This window comes from Onthophagus taurus, chromosome 5, assembly GCF_036711975.1.
Source record: "Onthophagus taurus isolate NC chromosome 5, IU_Otau_3.0, whole genome shotgun sequence".
Taxonomy (NCBI): Eukaryota; Metazoa; Arthropoda; class Insecta; order Coleoptera; family Scarabaeidae; genus Onthophagus; species Onthophagus taurus.
The window spans coordinates 5,664,285-5,686,495 of NC_091970.1; the positions used below are offsets into that span (position 1 = coordinate 5,664,285).

The window sequence follows — 22,211 nt, forward strand, 5'->3', positions numbered from 1 at the left end:
ATATACTTTACTTACCTATTCATATTGAAGTTAAGCAGCTGACATTACTCATCTTGTGGTTATTGTTGAAAGTCTGTATTCAGTTCCACCACCAATGACATCCTAGGATAGCAGCTTTTTAGCACCGGTTTGAATCGTCAATTTTGACATATTCGTCATCTTCACTAAAAAAACCTTTAAAATGAGTCCAAAGATGACGCACTTATCTCAAAAAACAAAAAAGTTAGAATAGAAAACATTAAACCCGAAGTTAGCAATTTAATTTTTAAATATTAATACCAACCTTAATTTTTTTATTATATTTTTGTTTTTTTGAAATGTTAAGACATTTTATAAAAATTAAGAATGTCAAAATGATATTGACATTTCAAACCGGAAGTTGCTTATATCTCGAGTAATATTGGAATTAAACTTATCATGTTTGGACTCATTTTAAAGGATTTTCCACGACGATTACAAATATGTCAAAATTGACATTTTTAACTGGAAGTTGAAAAATAGTCTCAAATCTTCATAAATAAGTTTAATAGCCTTTAAAATATTTATATATTCAAATTAATCTTAAATATATGTTGTAATTTTTGTATTAACCGAAATAAAATTTATTTATTATTATTAATAAAATTTTGTAAGCAGCATTTTAAGCAGCAACATCAAAAATTTTATCAAACAACGTCGCAACTTCATCCGGTTTATGCTTAATATACTTATCTGGATTTTTTGTAAACGAAGTTCCCTCAAAACTAAAAGAAAATTATTAATTAAAATTATTTCATTCATATTTTTAGTTTAATTTAAGTTCTTACTAATTATAAAAAGCGTTGTATTTAGGAAGAATAAGTTCCTTATTATCTCGCTTTAAACTTTCTCGAAGTTGAACATCTGGGATAGAATATCCTCGTTGAACTTTAACCACATCTTCGATTTCTTTATTAAAACCCTAAAATTTAATCAGTTAAAAAAAATATAAATAAAGTATTAATTAAGGAATTTACAGCAAATTTTTCTTTAATAAAAGCTCGCTCTTTATCCTTTAATTTATCCCCATGTTGAATATTAATTGGGCAATCCTTTATCGATATATAATTTAACAATTTCGACCAACTAAAAAATATTTAGGATAAAATAATAAATTAAAAAGAATTTTTTGAGGACCTTTGAGTCGAATATTGATTTTTTTGATCTTGAATAGTTTTGTAATAAAAATCTTCGCATCCCGGCTCAGCAATTAAATACAATTCTAATAAATTACTTCTTTGCAACGATTTTAATACGTAATTATTATTATTTAAGCGAAAAATTGCTTTTAAAGCTGGATCACTATATTGCTCACTCTTACTGTATAAAGTATGATTTAATTGAACCAAAACTTTCTCTAAATCAATAAATTAAGTTATTAATATAATTAAGATATTTTTATATTAAAAAGTACTTATATAAAATCCTAAAAGAACTTTATTTTTGTTACTGGTTTTTGCTTTATCATATTGGAGATCGTAACTTGGATCTTGCGATAAAACTTTTCCAATCGTTTCGGTGTATTCTAATAATTGCTCAAGGAACATTAATACGTTACTGGTTAATTCATGTACGGTTCCATCTGGTGGTAATTGAGTCACTGAATCGGTTCGGAGACTTTCGATGAAATCTTCTAAAGCTTTTACTCCCTAAACAAAATTTGTGTAACAATTAATTCTTTTTAATTTTATTTTATTACTTATTACAGTTGAATGAAGAGTATGAAGGATAGAATCGAATTTCGCTTTAATTCTTGCATCGCATTCTTCAACAGTTCGCTCAAATTTCGGTTTTAACGCAATTAATTGCTTCAAAATGGGGAAAATCACCAAAACCGAACTGAAATCATGCCTACTTATACTCCGTTTAGCCCTAGCTGCTATATTCTAAAATCAAAAGTAAATCATTATTGATTAAATTATTTTTTTTAATTTACTTCTCCATCTTGCACGATCGAATCTAACGCTTCTTTAACGATTAACTCAAAAACTCTCGCTTGATGAGTCGATTCGATGATTCCTTTCATTACGTAGAGTTCAATTTGCATCAATTTGTGTAACGCGACGACGCAAACTAAATAATTTTCCATTTCTTGCTCGTTTTCAAGTTCTTCTCCGATTGCCATAACATCTTTAAATAAAAAATAAGTTTGTATTCATTTAAAAGGTCATAAAATTACCTAAATGTGACGCTCTACGTCCTCCTAAATTCAACCCGGTTGATTGCTCGATGGTTTGAGAAGCCCTCAATAACATTCGATTTGCCTTTTTCTCAAAAACTTGGTGTAAACGCCGAGTTGAAGGTCTACGGGTTGATTCTTGTTTCGATTGAAATTTGGGTTTCTTAATTTCATAAAAAATTACTTCATTTGTTAATAAGATTGATAAGAAAAACGTACCAGCATGGGTGAACCAGAAGTGCCATGAACACTTCCTCCGCTAACCGATTTTTGATACTTTTTTAGCGATGTTAACGATCTTTGAAGCACATCACCTCGTATTTTCCCATAAACCGTTAAATATTCATCCCTTCCGTTATTGTATAACCAATCGGCCATGATTATTAAGCTCGATTTGATGGTATCGGGGAAAATTGGGGGTAAAATGTTGATATCGTCAGTGACACCTCCATCTTTTTATAATAAAAATTAATTTATTATTTTTTTTAATAATTAATAATTACCTTCATCCGTATTAATTAGATTCATTAAAGCCACCGGTAACATGGGCTTATTATGTTTATCCAAAATTGTTTTAAACTCGGCGTTTAATTTATCGCTTCCTTTATTAAATAAGCTGGACTTAAAATTATTTATTTCAATTAATTTATTACTTAATCAAATTGTTTAAGTAATGGAAAAATTCAAGAAAACATGTGGCTTAAAAATGTGTCAATAGACTCTGTGTTAAGGGGGGAAACCACATTAGGAGGCTCATTTTCATTGATTTTTTAGGATTTTTTTGAATAATTTTATCCAAATATAACAAAGTTATGCTCGGACGTCGTACCTAGAGTTCTCCAATTGCGAGACGTGTTTTGAAACCCGAATGATTCTAGTTCTAGGTCTTGTGTTAGTTCTAGTTTTATACTAACACTATAACTAAAACTAACGCTACACCGAGAACTAGAAACATTCGGATTTAGCCGCACGTCTATCAAGACGGCTAAACCCGAATGATTCTAGTTCTCGTGTTAATTTTGGTGACAGTGCTAGTGTAAAACTAGAACTAACACTAGAGCTAGAAAGTATTGGGTGACCTATCCTAACATTCTTTCACGCTTTAATTAGGGTTTCTTCACGCTTTAATTCGAGTTTCAAAAGAAAACTACCTGTCTTAACATTCCTTCACGCTATAATTAGGGTTTCAAAACAAAACTGACCTGTGTTAACATTTCTTCACGCTATAATTAGGGTTTCTTCACGCTTTAATTGGAGTTTCAAAAGAAAACTGACCTATCTTAACATTCCTTCACGCTATAATTAGAGCTGCAACACAAAACTGACCTATCCTAACATTCTTTCATGCTTTAATTAGGGTTTCATCACGCTTTAATTGAAGTGTCAAAAGAAAACTACCTGTCTTAACATTCCTTCCCGCTATAATTAGGGTTTCAAAACAAAACTGACCTATCCTAACATTTTTTCATGCTTTAATTGGAGTTTCAAAAGAAAACTATCTGTCTTAACATTAGAATGTTTCTAACCCAACCCAACCCAACCCGAATGTTTTTAGATCTAGGTCTAGTGTTAGTTCTAGCATAAGATATCAGTATGTTGCAATAAAAATATGCAACATAGTGATATCTTATGCTAACTAGCGCTACCAACCCAACATTTGAGAAATTTGCACTGGTTTAAATGTTAATTAACCCAACTCAAAGTGGAATTTCTACACAAAATTCTGAAATAAATTAGTTGGATCCAAATGTAACGTTTGAAGAGGGGGGGAGGGACATCAAGTATAGGTTTTAGGTTATCTTTAGTTTATAGATGGTAAACAAGGACATTTTGAATTATTTGAAAACAAAATTGTCGATTTTTAAGCGACATAATGATTCTTGAATTATACCTTAAGTATAACTTACAACATTTTCTAATTCTACACTTTGGGGAATGTGTTTCTCAAAATATTTTTGCGCTTTCGATAATTTATTCAATGAAATTAAATAAGTGTCCAAATCGATCCCTCCATCAGTCACAACCCGGGGTCCTTTCTCAATTATATCTTCAACTTTCGAAGAAATTTCGTAATAATTAATGACATTGTCCAATAATTGAATCGTTTTATCAATATCTGTGTTAAAAAAATTTTAAATTAAAGGACAATCGGATATTAAATTAAATTTACTTTGTTTTGTTTTGTGTAAATTATCGGTTTCGTTATAAACCGGTAAGATAGTTCCTTCTAATTTAGAGAGCCTATTTTCGAACGTATTTAATATAGTATCTATTCCTTTTGCGATTTGCTCACTCTTCGATAATCTTTCCAATAATATGTTCAAATTCGATTGTTCCTACAAAAAAGGTTATTAGATTATTGATTTTTTTAATTAATAATATAACTTTTTCAAGTTTAGTCCCAATATCGATTCTTTTATCCATTATTTTCTTTAATATATCAATTCACAAAAAAAAAAATTATAGGTTATGTTGATTTGACGTTTCTTGACATAACCTTGATAAAAATAAATCAATTAATCAAAATATTTTTAAATTATTATTTAAAGTAATTATTAAATAACTAATCATAATTAATAAGATTAATCATTTCGTCAAAACCAAAAAAGAAATAAGTTAAATATCAAATATTAATAATAGGTGTATAATTGGTTGCCTAAATCTATTACAAACTTCAATTATATTTTTAATAAATTCATTTACATTTAATCTTAACATTAATTCCACACGATGCTAATTGCGTTACAAAAAACTTATAAATATAAGGAATTTGTATTGCGTCAATATCCCTCCCGGAATCACAAAACCTACAAATTTCCTTCGTTTCCATTAAATTTGCTTTTTCAGCCATTCGAGTAACTTTAGTCATAGGTCCTAATAAGGAATGGCAAGAAGTGCAAACATAAGCAACCATTCTATCCGAACAATTTAAAAGTCTATCTTGAATTAAAGCGGCCGCTCCGTGGCTTAATAAAGCGTCACGTTCCATTTCTCCAAATCGAACCCCTCCACCTCTTTTTCGCCCTTTTAGTGGTTGTCTTGTTAAAACATCCATTGGGCCCGTTGATCGAACTTGCCATTTATCTGAGACCATGTGTCTTAGTCGTTGGTAATGAACAACTCCCATAAAGATTTGGGCTTCGAACATTCTCCCATCAATTCCGGAATACATTGTTTCTGTTCCATAATAATTACAACCACCGATTTGTAATAGTTTCCCAAAATAATCAATTGCTGTTGTGTCTTCGCCGAATCTAAATGGAGTCGCATCGTGGATTAGTCCGTGAATAGAGGCCGATTTACCAGCCATGATCTCAATCATCATAGCGATTGTCATACGAGATGGAAATCCGTGAGGGTTGAAGATAATATCGGGCACAATCCCCGTTTCTGTAAACGGTAAATCTTCCGCGGGCCATTTTTGAGAACAAATCCCTTTTTGGCCAGCCCTACTCGCGAATTTATCCCCTACAGAGGGATTCCTAGGAACTCGATAAGTTATACAAGCTATTTTCGGTGCTTTTACGTTAAAATCACCACATAATCGAACGCTGTTCACGTAACATTCTTCGCGACCTTTAAATTTATGGATTACATATTTCGATTCATCGGTGTTGTAATAACAATATAAAGGTTCCCCTTCGGACATTTTTCTTCCAATGTATGGTAAACCATCGGAGTCGATATAATCGATTAAATTTTCTTTTGATGGGTCTCTACAAAAGTAAGAATTTGAATCGTCGAGCTCGCAAAATTCCGATTTGTAAATTGAACCATGGGCAAAACCACGTTCTTCAGAACATTTATTTATTACTATTGCATCTTCCATATCGTAACCCTAGAAGTTTATCAAACAGAAATTACACAGGGGTACAAAAAAAAAATTTTTTCTGCGGCATAAGTTTGTGGAGTCAATTTAGATATATATATAATTATGAAGTACTCAGCCTGTACATTATATCCTTTAAAGACGCATGGCTAAACCCCGATGTTTCTAGGTCTAGTGTTAGTTGTAGTTCCATAACAATACATAATCTAGGGTTATTTAGTGCCAACTAACGCTACTTAGAACTGTTACTACAACTAACAGTAGACCTAGAACTAGAAACAATCGGGCTTAGCCGCACGTTTTTAAAAACGGCTAAACCCGAATGATTCTAGTTCTAGGTCTACTGTGAAATGGACAGACACAAGAAACCACCTTGATGATTGCTATTTTTGTGCTGTGAATGTAAAAAGTATGAACCGATACAAAACTTACTTCCTAATTAGACGATTGCTGTGATGATGTTGAAATTTGAAATAGTCAGAGTAAAAACAATAGCGAAAATGACTTCGAATGATGCGAATGAAATTTATCTAAGACATCAGCTGAGCTTCTTGCGACAAGACTAAAAGAAAAACACGTATCACTAGCATGTTATCGAACTAGAAAGCACGACATTCTTCCATATTTTAACGACCAAAAAGAGTATACTAACTAAAATCTAGCAACTTTTGATAAATAGTTAAAAAAAAGTTTGCAATGTCTATTACTGCATAATGGAAATAAATTAGCTTCAATCCCGATAGCTCATTCAACTATTCTTAAGGAAGAATATTAAACTTGTTTTAGAAAAACTTCATTTCATAAATAGTGGTCAGTGAGTGTAGATTTAAAATTTTTTTCTTCGTTTGGGGAACAGTCGTGCGTAAAGGAGCAGTAAAAACTAGCCATACAGAATGAATATGACTGGAGGAAACGCTCCATCGTTTATGAATAAAAAATTAGGAGCTAATATAAGTATCAAATAGTATTATGTGCGATGATCAAAGATTCCACCAGGACATCAAGATTATGGAGGAAAGATATCAAGGCCATTGGGAACACCATATGATGGCAAACTACAGCTAGAAGTTGCAAGGAGACTGTCCGGACCAAAAACACCATAGAAAACCCCATCCAAAACGTTTTTCTTAACTTCTAAAATGTGTTCGCATTTTATGATTAATTTTATTATTTATTGTATCAATTATAGCACTTTATTTATTTGAAATAATTTGATAATAGTAAAATAATCGTTTTAAAAATATTCTCCTCTTTTTAAAATGTAATTTCCAGTATAAATGAAATTGACTAACAAACCCCATGCCGCAGAATCAGTGTGATCTTACCGTGTAACTAATAACAGCAACAATAGCGTTAGTCCCCATTGAAAAATGATCCAACCCAATTTTCTTATAATGATACGGCCTAAATAAAGCAGCCGTTGGCGTTTGTAACCGATAAAGTTTCGTTTCAGCTTGCAAATCGTAATTATGACACGGAGTCCCCATAGTTTGTTTCCCCATTTGACACTGATACATATTCCTGGGAGATTGATTACAATCGGGCATTGGAATTAATTGGGCCAAATTCGACAAAAACGAAGTTTTTGAAAGCTCCATATGCGTCGTGACTCCTTTGTAATATTCTTGTGGTTTGATACAAACCTCCAAATAAACTTGTTCGAACGTTCCTACGTACTCAATTTTATTTGCGATTAGATTTCTTAACGGTCTCATCATCCGAGCGGCTCCAGTGAATAAAAATAATCCGGGGTATTGAGATGTCACTTTTTTGATGGGTACCAAAACGATTTCGGTCGTAAAAGGGATTCTTTTACCATCAATTTTTAACATTCGCAAATTTTCAACTAAAGTATCTATCCGGGCTTGGGAAACATAACCTAAAAATTTTCCAGAGTTGAGGGGGCTTCAACTTCACCGGAGCACGGGGCTGAAGTTTAAGGTATGATTGGAAACAAGGTATTAACCAGTAGTACATACATACAAAATTTCAAGTTTTTGTAAGGTTTTGTAAATTTTTGGCTCAACTTTGACAGCTCATAGCTCGAAAACAAAAGAATTGCGACCCTATGCTTATATATAAAACTTGTGTTATTTTGGTAAGTACTACATCCTAGTAAAGTTTCCCGATTAAAAACTGAACCACCCTGTATATATACAGGTGTCTCATGTAACTGGTTCGTTAGAACTTTTTCAGGTTCCTCTATTCGTAGAAATTTCGGTAACATGGGTTGTTCATTCGAAACTTTCGATCTAAAATATTTTCAAGATGGCCACTAAGTAGACCGGAAGTAGACTATAACTTCGTTATTTTATATGGAATGCTATACTTTTTATTAAACCGTTTAATTGTACGTAGAAAAATAGGTTGACTTTGATAAAACTTATTAGTAGTTAGCGTTTTTCGTTTTCGAGTTATTTTGGTTTTAAGCTTTCTTTGGTAAATTTCAACATGCGCTTTAAAACCCCATATCTCAGCCAACGTTCATTCAAAAAAGATCTACATTGGCACGATTACTCTTCAGATGCTGTCAAATAGATTGTCATTTGTTGTATTGGAGTATCTTATACAACCTGGTCAAAAATTTAATTACTGTTTCTCCATATTCAATGGCGAGAAAGTCGAAAATTTTAAATGGAACGCCCTATATTTTTTTAGCCTATCAGAAAGGGAATTTAATTCTCTACAAATTACCTATAAACATTCTTATACCTATTTATTGTAGTTTGTCTCATATTGAGAGATTTATTAAAATATGCACGAAATGCAATTTTTTTATTAGAAGGCCATGACATTTTGACGACAGTTTTTCGTTTAATTTATTTCTATTATTATTTGTACTATTAACTATTACGATTATAGCTTTTTCTTACCAAAAATAACAAACAGAAGATCAAATAAATGGAACAATAAAAACAAAAAATTAATGATAAAATTTAGATTTTTGACCAACCTGTATAAGATACTTTGATACAATAAATGACAATCTATTTGATTGCATCTGAAGAGTAATTGTGCCAATTTAGAGCTTTTTTGAATGAACGTTGGTTGAGATATGGTCTACTTCCGGTAGATCGGAAGTGGTACCCATGTTGAAAATATTTCAGATCGAAAGTTTCGAATTAACAATTCATGTTACCAAAATTTCAAAACCGTACGAATAGTGGAACCTAAAAAAGTTCCAATGAACCAGTTACGTGAAATACCTGTAGATACATTGCAAGTATGCAACCAACATCACAGTGTAATACACAAATCACGTATACTGTGATATTGGTTGCATAATTGCAATGATGACGTTGGATACGATAGTTAATTAACACACTGTATATATTGTACTGGAGAAATATTGTAAATTAAAAACAATAAAAATTATTATTACCTAAAAATTTTCCGTCTAAAAGAACTGAATATGATTCGGAAATGTCGATCGTTTGGATCATTTCGGTGTCGTGTAACGGTATCATTCCGTACTCTAACAAACATTTTGGAATGTTTTTAACGAGATTTATATCGGGAAAATCCGTAATTACAGCATCCATGGTTAAATGATTTAATAACCCACATGGAGGTCCGTCGGGGGTGTGAACAGGACAAATAAAACCCCAAGCATCCGGTAATAACTGCCTGGCTTCCGTTGTGCGCATCTCCAAGAAGAAAGATCCGCGATGAACCGCGCGAAAATGAGACATATACCTCATTCGGTTAATATTTTCAGGGACAATTGTTAAACCTTTCGATTGCATTAATTCGACTTCTTTAGTTACTAAATTTCCGGTTGAAATAAACATTTCAAGATTATTCCCAAACGACATTGAAGATCCTTGATTAACCCTCGCAATTTGATTCATCTCGGAAGGTCCCAAATTAAAATTAACGGTCTCTCGTGCTTTTTTTAAAATTCTATATCGAAGATTTCTTAACCAAATTAAAATTCTTTCCTTTAAAACTTGAAGGTATAAATGACCACCAAGTAAAACTTCCTGCATCATAACCGCATCGTTGTTTTCAACTTTACATTTACTTCTTGCAAAGGTAAATAATTTTTTCGTCATAAAAACTAAAGTATCAAATTTATCTTTTGGCTCTTCTAAACTTATTAAAATACTTCTTTTAATAATGTAATCGGTGACTTCTTTATCGGTGAACCAAGGAGCGCATTCTCGGACTTCCACGCGAAATAACCCTCCAATAAATTTCTTGCAATCGGATTGGTTGTGATAACCTTCTTGATGGAGACCTCGTAACATGTTTTGTATGCATTCGATGTAATATAAATCTTCTTCGTAACCTTCAATTAGTTTCGAGTAAATGTAATGATCGGCGTAATTAACCAAAGCTTTTAAAATCAACATTAATGGGATGTAATAAGGTTTTTGTTGGATAGAAAATTTTAATTTTGCAGAACCATCAGTGACGAAATGTAAAATATTAGTAACACTTGTTTGATCTGATTTAACACATCTCATAAAAACGCCAACATCCGAAAATAAAGTTCCCTTTCCTTTCCATCCTGGTCTCCTCACAGCGATCGGATAATTACTTCTCGTACTCAACAACATTCTAACTAATCGCTCTAAACCCTTAATAATAAAATAACCCCCCCATTCCTCTTCATGCTCCCCAACACCAACAAGTTGTTTAGGAGACATATTCTCTAAATGACACCGATTCGATTTCAACATAATCGGGATATCACCTAAATCTTGATCAATCGGAATTTGTTTTTCACCGTTAATTGACCACCCAAGTCTCATCTGAAATTTTCCTCGGTATGTAGCCCCTCTTTGCCGACATTCTGATGGGTAAACGTGAGGATTTCGCGCTCCAATTGTCCCCACGGCGATTGTTGGGTGCGAAATTGACGCTTCGAGTACGTTCAAATTAATTCTATCTTTATTTGGTAATTCAAAATCAACGGAAATATCTTTTATTGCTTCATCAAGACCTGCGTTGACCATATAGTTGAAACTGGTGGTGTGGGGGCTACCAAGGCTTTGTAAATGCTTTAAAAATAAAATTGTGGTGAAAATATTAAGATAACCTAAAAAAAAAAAAAACGTGCTTACCTCGTTTTGTTTTTGTGGAGGTTCACCGTAATCAGTTACAGTTAAGTGTCTTAAAGATTCTTCCATATTTTAATTAACTGTTAGGTTATTTTGTGTAGAATTATAAATAAAATATAATTTTTATAAAATTAAAGTGACAGATTTAAATTTTTTGAGGTTATGTTTGCTTGGATAGTTTTTTCATGAAATATAATTGTAGTCAATAATATTGTTGATTAATTTAATCAATTATTATTTATCTCAAATTAATAACAAATTTATTTATATTTTTATGTTTTATTAACAAGAAAAGATTGAATTAAAATAAGTTGGTAATACTACAAAATAAATAATGTTGGTACCAATACAAAGAATAGTGGGGGTAACTAAGCAACGAGCAAGTTTTTATACATCGACGACTTCTTTTACTTCCCGTATGTCAACCGAGTAAGATAGGTAAGCAATAATTTTTCTACTTTTTCTAACTTTATTAGTTTTTTGCTAAAAATATTAATCATCCTTTATCATTTATTGTACAATAATCACTTCAACATCAATTAAATTCTCTTTTACATCAGGATGAACGATATTTTTACAGCCTTATTCTTTGGGCAAGATACACGTTGCGGTTACATAACCTCTAAAGTGGAATCTAATCAAATAAGGCAAGAATAAACCTTGTTTAATCCCGGGATATAAAAATTATATACTCGATTCATGGCAAGGGAACATTTTTTAAATTAAATCGTACTTAAACTCATTTTTTTTTTTTTTGTAAACGTCGATTCTAACCTCACTTTTATTTTGTAATTAGTTGATACTCAAGGATGGTAAACGGTAGGATACCGTCGGTCTGCTCCAAGACCTATGTCACCCCACGTAGGCCTTATGAAAAGGCACGTTTAGATCAGGAATTAAAGATTATTGGAGAATATGGTCTCCGTAATAAACGTGAAGTATGGAGAGTTAAATACACCCTCGCTAAGATCCGTAAAGCTGCCCGAGAATTGCTCACGCTTGAAGAAAAAGATCCTAAAAGATTATTTGAAGGTAATTTTATTTCAAAAAATATAATTTTTAATAAATTCCCCTTCGCCACGCTCTCAACGATTTTTATGTTGTTGAAGAGTGCCAGTTTTTATACTAAATCAGGGGTAAATTAAAATCCAGCTAGGAAGCAGTGCACTCATAATGAGATGTCCTGTGCCGAAAGTAAAAGGAAACATTTTTATTTCAATTATAATCTTGAGTCTTTAATATTAACTTTTTATGTTAATAACATTTTTGTTGTTGTTAGGTAATGCACTTTTACGTCGTTTGGTTCGTATTGGTGTCTTAGATGAAGGTAGAATGAAGCTCGATTACGTTTTGGGTTTGAAAATTGAAGATTTCTTGGAAAGACGCCTCCAAACGCAAGTTTTCAAATTGGGTTTGGCCAAATCGATTCATCACGCTCGCGTCTTGATCAGACAGAGACATATTCGGTAATAAATAAATCCAATTTGTTGATGTTTTAATTCTTAAAGGCCACTTAAACAAGTTTAACTTGATTTAACGCCTTGAAATTAATACCTTTATAAAAAGATTTATAAAGAGAGGTAACTGAAAATTAAAATTTTAAAATTATGTTTAATAGTATAATTGATGTTTATTAATTATTATATTTTTGTGTAGAGTTCGAAAACAAGTTGTCAATATTCCCTCTTTCATTGTGAGATTGGACTCTCAAAAACACATTGACTTCTCACTCAAATCTCCATTTGGTGGTGGTCGTCCTGGACGTGTTAAGAGGAAGAATCTCCGTAAAGGAGCTGGAGGTGGCGGAGCTGAAGAAGAAGAAGATTAAATGTTACGCGTTTTTACCAATAAATTTTGGTAAATAATAAAAATTTAATTTCAAATTTGGTTTTTTTAAACCTTGAATTAACATTCCTTGTGTTTTTTCTTCCTGTATTGTTATAAAGATATGATAAGATTTGATTTTGTTCATTATTTGACTTTAATTAGACTTACAATGAATCTGTATATTATGTGTTAAATGTTGTATCAAAGCTTGAAGAAAAATTATTTCCTTTGCCAAATTTATCACAAAACTAAGTACACAATGAATTCATTAATTAGGAGAATGTGTAGAATAACTCCATAAACTATTAAAATTAAATTTGTATGTACAAAAGAGAAGATACTTTAATGATAAATTCTATTGTAATGTATAATAAGAACGTATTTTAACAGTGCAATGTCATGGTTATCACACTTTAGCTACATAGTAGTTATAATACCTTAATTTTGCCTCCTTTAACATTAAAATATTTAATTTCATTATTTTAGGACTTTTTCAAGGCGATTATTAAGATTTTCAAGATTGTATATACCTTTGCAGAGAATATAAAAAGCAATTTTGCTTCCTATATACTAATAGGTGCATGAATCAATGAAGATTTTGATCTATTTCAAGGATATTGCTTACTTTGCCAATGATTCTAATGCACCTGAATTATTAAGAGCTAGAAAGAAAGCTTTTTGTGATGGAAATGAGAGAAGACGAAAAGTATAGGAGAAATAAGTGATTTGATAAAGTTAATAACAAAGAGAGAGAGATGGCGAACAATGGAAGGGAAATGAGAAGTTATTAGGAGAACTGCGAAAGGAAAGAGGACTGGAGGATAATAGTGATGGCGAAATCACTAGGCAGAGCAAGGAAATTGAAAGTAAAAGAAATCTTAAGTCTAGGAAGTAATAAAGTAGTAGTTGAGGAGAAGTTGATGAGATAATAGACCTAAAAAGTTTCTCCATTATATCTCTATGGTTTATCAATATTTAATTAATCGGAATGATTTTTCCATTTAAATTGATATTGATGGAGAGAATCTTATTCATGAATGCTTACCTTGTTATTGCTCTGGTATAATAAATCTCAAGTTCCGCATTAAAGTTATGTCAGCCTCCTCATGATCCCCAAAGGAAATGTCATAATGATCTATTATTTATTTGAATAGATTGTGCACCAACATATAGCATATCCTATCTTTTTCATTTTTTTTTATTGCGATTTCCGGTTGGCTAACCTAAATCTCAATTTTCCCTAGATATGTCGTTGCGTGACCTCTATACCAGTGTTATTATTATTTCATTTAATTAGACATGGGAAAACCATTTGAAATCTCAATCCATTCAAATTTGGAGCTATTGAGAGTCAGTGACAGATATTGAGATGAACTGGAAGCCATTGGGGGTCATTCAGTGCAATTCGGAGTCATTGAATAGTAATAGTTGACAAGAATATTTGGCAGTTTCTACTCCAAGATATAGCAAAACGATTGTTATTGCCATTGTTACTGTTATACATGGAATTGATTTAGGATTAAGTCAAAATTACTTTAGGATTGATTTAGGACTTTAGAAAATTACAAACAAAATTAACCATGCGATATTTCTATTTATTTTAAAATAAAACCATAATAACAAATTGCGATCAAATCAAATAATCATCATTCTGGACAACCCAATGAGAACTTAATAGTTCTCATAGAATGGAGTGTATGGGTATTCCCCGGAGAATTCGGGGGTGAATTCGTTGTAGATGACGACATCCTTGAAGTAAGAGTTTGGAACGTAGAAAACGCTTTCATCAATGGGTCTGTCGAATGGATACCCGTATGGGAGTTTGTCGAAGATGCGGTCCCAGTACAAGTGTGGTCTGTTTCCAAGGTAGCTTCTTGGCAAAACCTTCTCAACTGGTTGGTATGGGGTGATCAAGAAGTACATTTGGTATTCTTGGCCTTGTTGAGTACCCTTAGGAAGCATCATTCTAAACAAAAAGATTTTAATAATATAAAATGAGAATTAAAAATTGAGTGTGATACCTTTGTGGTAATCCCCAGTAAACTCTTGGGCTATATTGAATTGGAGTTTGGTAGTTAACCAATTGCATGAAAAGTTCCTTGTATGTGCTACGTTCTGGAACGTAACCGTAGAATTCCCTCGAGTTTCTTTCGATGGTGTTAAGTCCTGGTACTAAGGTGTATTGGAATTTGTCTAATTCAACGAAACTCATTCTATCCTTGTTGATATCAATAGGTTCTCCATTAACGCTGTATTTTGGTCCCAAGAAAACTCTGACAACGGCTTCATATGGTTTCTCACTCATAACATTCATGTAATAGTTGAATGGTTTGTGGTTCAATCTATATTGTCTGACTTGAATTGGAATATCTTCAACTGGTCCCTTGCTGTGCATGATGTTGGAGATGTCAGTGTAGAAATAGTCGAAATAAGTGGTCAATTTGTCAACTTTAACATCTTGGATTTTAACACCTGGTAATAAGAGTTCTTGTTCGGTGTACATCGGCATGTATTGCTTGAATCTTTGGAAATAGTAGATCATAACTTTGTAGAGTTGATAGAATGCTGGATCATGGAGGGAAGTTTCGTATTGTTCCATCACAGATGGGTTGATGTAGTATTGATTGAGAGGATAATTTGAGTGTCCAAGAAGGTATCTAGCGAAGACTAGAATAGGTCCATAATACCTTGCATTGGGAGATTCGGGGTTAGCTTGAATCAAATTGCCCAAAATTTCAAAACCTTGCGGTTCAAAAATAGAAATAAATCTTCCATCCCTAGTTAAAACAAATCCAGAATCGATAGCATCCAAAAGCCTCCTTTCGTACAATTTAATGTTTAACAAACTCAAAGTATCGTTATCATAATAAGCTGGTCCTTGATAGTATTCAAATGGAGAATGATCCGGCCTTTCTGGGAATGGCATTCCATTGGGGTACATCATTGGGGTGCGGAAACCAACTGGAACTCCTTGTTCATATTGCAAAAGTGGGATTTCACCGAGTCCGTTAGAAATACGTTCGAGGTTGTATCTAGCCAAGAGTTGTTGGTAAATGTAATAGAATTGTTCACCACGTCTTTGAGTATTAAAGGCGATTTCTTCGTTCTTCATCCAGAATGGGAAATAAATGTGGTAGTAATAGTAGAAAGCGTTCATTCCAATATCTTGGGTGAAATAAGATAATTGGTATTCCGGGTTGAATTGGGCGTTGAAGTTGGTGAAATTAGCTGTGATTAAAATTCCTAAAAATTGAATAAAATGTTTATAAAATTATGAATTAATAAGTAGGATTAAACCTTGTTGATAGTATTCAAGTGGTATCTTTTCTCTCTCCTGGTAGAATTCCGGAACTTCTTGTGGTACTTGAGAATACTGGATTTTTTGGAATATCTCAGATTGAGATGGGGTGTATTTGAAGATTGATTTTTGGTAGAGTGGGCTGTTCACGAACGGCATCGGTTTGGTGAATTGCTTGTTCATTTGGAAATATGGGTATTGTTGGTATTTTTGGTAATATTGTTGAGAATATGGCCTGAAAGATTCGGGCATCGGTTCTTCTACGTATTTTTGGTAGTAAGATGGGGGGAATGGAGTCGATTTTTGTTCCATGTATGGGTATCTTTGTTGGAAATATGGGTATTTCTCGTAGGTTGAGATGTATTCGGGAGAATATGGCGGCCTGTATTCAGGTTCGGGCATATATTTAGATTGAGGCATATATTGAGATGGGAATTGGTTGTATCTTTGGAAATATTGTTGATTGTATGGAGTGTATTGGGTTGGTACTTGGTTCATTGGGTAAGATTTTTCATATTTCTCGGATAACAACCATGGGAGCTTGGTGGATTGTTGGAAATATTGTTCGCTTTGTGGTTCGTATGGGTATTGATAAGATGGATATTGGTTGTATTTTTGGTAGTATTGTTGACTGTATGGGATGTATTGAGATGGAACCTGATTCCATGGGTATGACTTTCCGTATTTTTCGAAGGAGAACCATGGGAGTTTGCTCAATTTTTGGTATTGCTCAATTTGTGGTCCGTATGGAGTTGGATATTGGTTGTATTTTTGGTAGTATTGTTGGCTGTATGGAGTGTATTGAGTTGGTACTTGATTCCATGGGTATGATTTTCCATATTGTTTGCTGTATTGTTGGTAGTATTGTTCGGGTTGTGGTACGTATGGGTAACTTTGTTGGTATTGGTTGTATGGAACGTATTGAGTTGGGAATTGTTTTTTGGCATATTGGTATGGGTAAGATTGTTCGTATTTGAACGACCATGGCTGGGGAGTTTCAATCGATTCCATATATCTTCCATAAACTGGATTGGATTGCTCGTATTTGGAGAACCACGGGTATTGTCCGTATTTCTGTAAATATTGTTGAGTGAACGGGGTGGTTTTGCTCATTTGGAACCATGGTTGTTGACCGAATCTTTCATACAATTGCCCATATGGGTATTGTTGGTTTTGCAAATACTTTCCAAAGTAGTATTGGTATTTAGAAGTTGTTGGGTAGTTTCCAAAATAATATCCAGTCTTTTGTTCGGCTAATCTGAACACGTTGAAGTTGTAGAAATAGAATGGGTAGATTTCGTAGATCGGTGGTAACTCGAGATTCCAGGTATCGGGTCTGTGGACCAAAGCAACCGAAAGAGAGTAGATGTAAAGACCCTCATTCAAGTGCATCCTTCCCCAAACGGCGGTTTTGTAGAAAGTTTCGAAATCAACAGCGCTGTATAAAACCCTGAAGAAAGCGATCGCTTCATTTTGGTGCTTGTCGTAGAAGATGGAAAATACTTGTCCTTTCGGTAAACTACCAACCTGGTAGTTACTCAAGAAATCAAGTACATATTTCGGGTTCTAAAAGAAATGAATCAAATCAAATTTATTAAATAAAATTTAAAATTATAATTTACGCTGTATCCTTGCAAATTCTCCTCGAGGTTGTAAGTTAAACCAATCTTTTCGTATTCAGGCAAATAGTTGGGTTGGTACACATATTGGAATAATTGATAAACAATCTTCTGCTGTTGCAAGAACTCTTCTGCATTCAAAATTAAATTAAAACGTTATTAAAAAGTAATAAAAGTTAAACTTACCAGTTGGGTACACCGGTTCTTGTGTATTGTAGACGGGTTTTTTGAGAGTGGTTGCCCATGCAAGGGCCAAAAGCCCCAAGAAAACTAGAGACTTCATCTCTATACTTCACTTTAAGTCTGATCCCCATTAAAACACACTCAAGTTTTTATAGTAAAACGGTATCATGTTTTGCTAAAAAAATTCGGATAACCTAAGGCGTGGTGGTGGGTGAGGCGAGAAATTTCTTTCATTATCACACCTCATTAGGATGTCTTCTGCAACTCGCATCATTGTTATCTTATTGCTAAGGCACCGATATAAAAATAAACACTTTTTATCGGGTTAAATGCAAAATTTCCTACGACAAACTTATTTGTTAGTAATCTTACAATACAGTTTATTAAATTTTTCCATTAATAATAATTTAAAAAAATATATTAAATCATATTAAATTTAAATTTTTAGAACAAATATTTTATTTTCATTAATTTTTATTGCAATCGGTATTTGTTCTTGTTTTTTTAACCAATGCAAGGTTACGCAATTGAGATAAACATGAAAAAATGTGTAATTCTTCATTTTGATTATGTTAATTAAAAACGTTTTTGTGTGAGATTAAAAGAATTTAATCAATAATGAGTTAATTAACGATTAGAATTATTTTTTAATTAATATTTTAAATTAATAATTTTTGACTTATCATTTTTTATTATCAATATTTCCCAATGTTACCCATTAATACCTATTATTTTAATATCTATACTTTCGTGTTGATTACTTATAGTTTTATTCTATTTGCAGAAAAATACGTCAACTTCAATGGATAAAGCAGCTTGACTTCAACTTCCTTCATTCGTTGTAGATGACAAACATCCTTGAAGTAATAGTTTGGTAAGTACAAAACATTTTTTTCAACTTTAGATCATTTTGACCTATTGTATGTAAGTTTTAATAGATTCTTAGAATAGTTTCTAATTGATCGGAAACTTGGGTTATGCAAACAAGCTTATCTATATTATATATTTTGGATATTATATAAAATGTCTAAGACATTATTCCTTTTCTGGATGGAAGTAAGTGTTTCATCAAAATGTCATTTAATCATTTATCTTCTTCGCTGTTGTCTGGGTTGGAGTTGTTGTAATTATTTATGCTCAGAGAGCAAGAACCTTTTCATGTTATGTTAATTTATTGAAATATTTGTTTTATAATATTGTATATAACAACTGTAACTAACATTATATTATTGACATCAACTATCTTGATAAACTAAATTCAACAGGAGTGTCATACTCATAACACAATTTTGACAATGTCAAATAATTTTGATTCTAATCGTTTCAAAAAAACGTTTAAAAAGTGATGTCATCTACAGAATTTTCAATTTCGCATTCGAACTTGGGTGTGCTTCTTGAAAAGCATAAAGGTACATATGCAAGATTTCGATGGACTCGTTCTTGGGATTTTATAATGGGAACGATATGCTACACCGTTACTTATACCGGTTACAACACGTACGGTGTCGAAAGTAATCCCGGAGTAATACAATACATGCTGGTGGGGATATTTGTCGGACTGCCCATATTTTATACTCATATATTTCTTGGGCAATACTGTCAAATGGGGATGTTAAATTTTCGTCATATAATGCCGATGGCTAGAGGAATAATGTATACGTTTTTGGTGTGCGTTTTAATGAAAACAATTCGATTCGGATGCGCGCTAACCGACACGATTTTATATCTTTTAATGTCTTTCCAACGAAATTTGCCGTGGTCAAGATGTCCTAAAGGATACGAAGATGTTTGTAGTGGAAATAATTCTTCAGCTGGGTATCCACATACTGCCTACGTATTTTGGAGATACATTTACTCGGGAAATCCAACTTTGGATATGGAAAAGATTTCGTATTCTATGCCATCATTTATCATGGTAACTTGCTTTTCAATTCAATGGGTTTTCATGTTTATAGTGGCAGTTGCGGCTTATTGGAATCATCTTAAATTGACGAAAACGTTGTTTTACATACATTTTTCAATTTTATCCATTTTAATGGTAGCTTTAGCTTTTAAAGCGGAAAGCGGCGTCTCACCTTACACTTTAATTTTTTCTCAAACATCGGAATTATTTCAATTAGAACCTTGGCTTCTTGCCATACGAACTGTTCTCGTTAATTTTTGTTTGGCTGATTTATATAATATGTATTCTGGAGCTCATTTACCTAAAGGGGCTTTATCTGGTACTTTATCCTTTTGTTGTGTGTGTGCAATATCGGTGTTAAATTTAATGGCTTCTTCGCTATCGTATATTTGTTATAGCATAATAAATAAACAATATCCTTCTGGTATATCTGTGAAACATCCTCACGAACTCAGTGCGGGAGTTGCGCATATCCTCATCATCATCCCCCAAGCTATAAGTACTCTAACCGTCCCTCAATTATGGTCCTCGTTATTTTTTATATCGTGCATTTGTTTAATTGTCTCAAATCAAATGCTTCATTTATTCAGCATACAAATGACCATCACGGATATGTACCCCAACTTTGCAAAATATAGAACATATCTTTTAGCGGGTTGTTGTTTATTTGGTTGTGTCGCCGGAATACTTCTCCAATCAAAAACAATATATGTAGCTGCAAAATATGCCATAGAAAATGCGATGGACAATCTCGTCGTGATTTGTAACCTTATTTGGACCGTTACTATTTACTGGGTGTACGGCGTAAGCACATTATCCGATGATATACAATTCCTAATGGGAACACAACCAACGAAATTTTGGAAAATAACCTGGTATTTAGTACCCTCCATTTTAGTCCTAACTATAATCGCTTATTTCTCGCTTCACGCCACAATGCATCAAAATTATATCTTTATAAACGTATGTATGTTGATGATGTTGGTAACGCCGTTTGCCTTTTTTTTTGTCTCGGAATTATTCGTCAGTATAAAAAGGAAGAATTTATTGGGAACCTTTCAAGCGCACAGAAAATGGGGACCGCCGGATCTCGAAGACCGCATTTATAGAAAATTTTTTAACCCATCTACAGAAACTAAGTATCAAGCTCACAAATTGATATGTCATCATAATTGTTTATTGTCGAGTCCAGTTTTAAGGAACGTTGTTCATCAAGAAAACGCGTTAAGAGATAATTATTTTAACGTATCTTCGAAAACTGAGGTAATGGATGGATATGAAACTCAATCGAGTATTGTTGGCAGTACTTCAATGTAGTCTGTATAAAATAAAAGTAAAGTTACAATTAGTTATTGAGATACAAGTTTCTATTTTTTCCATGGATAACGTCAACTGTCATAACATCTCTTTCATCATTATCTGGTACCAATTTCTTCAAGATACTCCAATCTCTCGCTTGATACTCTCAATGTTCTTCTCCATCACCAATTTATATTTCACCCAAGATCAACAGTTTTTCTTCATTCCCCACATCGCCAGATCCCCATTTCTGCTTCAAAGATAAGAGAGAGAATCCAGTATTATCTTATCTTGCTCCTTTTTGCACCTGCTTCGTTAGTTTTCCATTCGGGAAGTCTATCCACAACACCTTGTTTGTCTTCAACTTGACCTATTCTACCTCCTAAGCAACTCCACCACAAACTCTTTTCATTACAAATAAATAAGCAAAATTCTAGTCATATCACATCGTAAACTAAATTTTGTAAAAGTATGAAAGAACACCTTATCTATAAGATGTGTAAATATTGAGGGATTTTAATAAGGATGATTTTAACTTTATTACTTTTTAGGAAAACATTTTTATTAGATTTTAACAACTCTCACTTGTATTTTAGGCAAATCTTTATAAATTCGATTAGTTTTATAACAAATTTCATTCTTAGCGGGATTAACAACAGCGAAAACGTCCCCAGATTCCAAAATAAAATGGGAAACGTACGGGAGTTCCTTATAGGATTGTTTAACAACTTCATGATTTTCAGCAACAATAGGAAGATTTTCCATCCACTTCACCACGGCATAATCTCTTGTTAAGTAATAATATAATCTCCCATAAGAATCAGAAATCATTCCGGTTGATGGGCCCAGTTTTTCACCAATTTTATTTACTTCAATTTCACAGTCATCCTTAAAAAATAATATTTAAAAACAAGCATTAATATTATAATAATAATTACCGAATCACAATTATTTATATTGTTGAGATCTAACGAATATAAATCAACACTT

The 22,211-nt window shown here is 32.7% G+C and overlaps 6 protein-coding genes across 6 annotated transcripts in view; 2 read left to right on the top strand and 4 right to left on the bottom strand.

Moving 5' to 3' along the window:
• LOC111426089 (protein 5NUC-like) overlaps positions 1-416 on the bottom strand; it is a 43,284-nt gene extending 42,868 nt beyond the window's left edge. Inside the window, exon 1 of the mRNA XM_071195807.1 lies at positions 16-416. Coding sequence (XP_071051908.1) covers positions 16-23 — 8 coding nt within the window. The 5' untranslated portion in view covers positions 24-416. The remainder of the gene's footprint in view (positions 1-15) is intronic.
• A 92-nt stretch (positions 417-508) lies between these two features.
• LOC111426547 (exocyst complex component 7) lies at positions 509-4,694 on the bottom strand. Its single transcript, XM_023061116.2, has 13 exons — positions 4,583-4,694; positions 4,368-4,533; positions 4,105-4,313; positions 2,701-2,818; positions 2,417-2,649; positions 2,198-2,360; positions 1,955-2,148; positions 1,725-1,904; positions 1,433-1,667; positions 1,156-1,375; positions 996-1,104; positions 807-940; positions 509-743 (listed from the first exon to the last, which is right to left on the bottom strand). Exons 1-13 carry the CDS (start codon positions 4,619-4,621, stop codon positions 641-643), a joined length of 2,103 nt encoding a protein of 700 aa, XP_022916884.2. The 5' UTR covers positions 4,622-4,694; the 3' UTR covers positions 509-640.
• Positions 4,695-4,825: 131 nt separating this feature from the next.
• Positions 4,826-11,262, bottom strand: LOC111426520 (RNA polymerase I subunit Rpl135). Its single transcript, XM_023061070.2, has 4 exons — positions 11,096-11,262; positions 9,409-11,032; positions 7,352-7,905; positions 4,826-6,035 (listed from the first exon to the last, which is right to left on the bottom strand). Exons 1-4 carry the CDS (start codon positions 11,159-11,161, stop codon positions 4,893-4,895), a joined length of 3,387 nt encoding a protein of 1,128 aa, XP_022916838.2. The 5' UTR covers positions 11,162-11,262; the 3' UTR covers positions 4,826-4,892.
• Positions 11,263-11,447: 185 nt separating this feature from the next.
• LOC111426544 (ribosomal protein S9) lies at positions 11,448-12,975 on the top strand. Its single transcript, XM_023061113.2, has 4 exons — positions 11,448-11,530; positions 11,889-12,124; positions 12,372-12,558; positions 12,749-12,975. Exons 2-4 carry the CDS (start codon positions 11,902-11,904, stop codon positions 12,918-12,920), a joined length of 582 nt encoding a protein of 193 aa, XP_022916881.1. The 5' UTR covers positions 11,448-11,530; positions 11,889-11,901; the 3' UTR covers positions 12,921-12,975.
• A 1,518-nt stretch (positions 12,976-14,493) lies between these two features.
• On the bottom strand, positions 14,494-18,143 carry LOC111426481 (arylphorin subunit alpha-like). The gene is made up of 5 exons (XM_023061010.2): positions 18,023-18,143; positions 17,840-17,967; positions 16,217-17,783; positions 14,941-16,162; positions 14,494-14,885 (listed from the first exon to the last, which is right to left on the bottom strand). The coding sequence occupies exons 1-5, from the start codon at positions 18,117-18,119 to the stop codon at positions 14,591-14,593; spliced, it is 3,309 nt and encodes a 1,102-aa protein (XP_022916778.2). The 5' UTR covers positions 18,120-18,143; the 3' UTR covers positions 14,494-14,590.
• A 1,192-nt stretch (positions 18,144-19,335) lies between these two features.
• Positions 19,336-21,239, top strand: LOC111426773 (creatine transporter-like). The gene has a single exon (XM_023061455.2). It carries the CDS (start codon positions 19,365-19,367, stop codon positions 21,237-21,239), a length of 1,875 nt encoding a protein of 624 aa, XP_022917223.2. The 5' UTR covers positions 19,336-19,364.
• The last annotated feature ends 972 nt before the right edge of the window (positions 21,240-22,211 follow it).

Coding starts and splice junctions, on each gene's coding strand:
- LOC111426547 (XM_023061116.2), bottom strand. CDS start 4,621: ATGGATAAAAGAATCGATATTGGGACTAAACTTGAAAAA. Junction 4,314..4,367: donor TTTACACAAAACAAAACAAA/GTAAATTTAATT, acceptor TTTTTAACACAG/ATATTGATAAAACGATTCAA. Junction 1,905..1,954: donor CGATCGTGCAAGATGGAGAA/GTAAATTAAAAA, acceptor TTTTGATTTTAG/AATATAGCAGCTAGGGCTAA.
- LOC111426520 (XM_023061070.2), bottom strand. CDS start 11,161: ATGGAAGAATCTTTAAGACACTTAACTGTAACTGATTACGGTGAACCT. Junction 11,033..11,095: donor CTCCACAAAAACAAAACGAG/GTAAGCACGTTT, acceptor TTATTTTTAAAG/CATTTACAAAGCCTTGGTAG. Junction 7,906..9,408: donor TTTAGACGGAAAATTTTTAG/GTAATAATAATT, acceptor GAAAATTTTTAG/GTTATGTTTCCCAAGCCCGG.
- LOC111426544 (XM_023061113.2), top strand. CDS start 11,902: ATGGTAAACGGTAGGATACCGTCGGTCTGCTCCAAGACCTATGTCACC. Junction 12,125..12,371: donor TCCTAAAAGATTATTTGAAG/GTAATTTTATTT, acceptor TGTTGTTGTTAG/GTAATGCACTTTTACGTCGT. Junction 12,559..12,748: donor ATCAGACAGAGACATATTCG/GTAATAAATAAA, acceptor ATTTTTGTGTAG/AGTTCGAAAACAAGTTGTCA.
- LOC111426481 (XM_023061010.2), bottom strand. CDS start 18,119: ATGAAGTCTCTAGTTTTCTTGGGGCTTTTGGCCCTTGCATGGGCAACC. Junction 17,968..18,022: donor AGAACCGGTGTACCCAACTG/GTAAGTTTAACT, acceptor TTTTGAATGCAG/AAGAGTTCTTGCAACAGCAG. Junction 17,784..17,839: donor AGAATTTGCAAGGATACAGC/GTAAATTATAAT, acceptor CATTTCTTTTAG/AACCCGAAATATGTACTTGA.
- LOC111426773 (XM_023061455.2), top strand. CDS start 19,365: ATGTCATCTACAGAATTTTCAATTTCGCATTCGAACTTGGGTGTGCTT.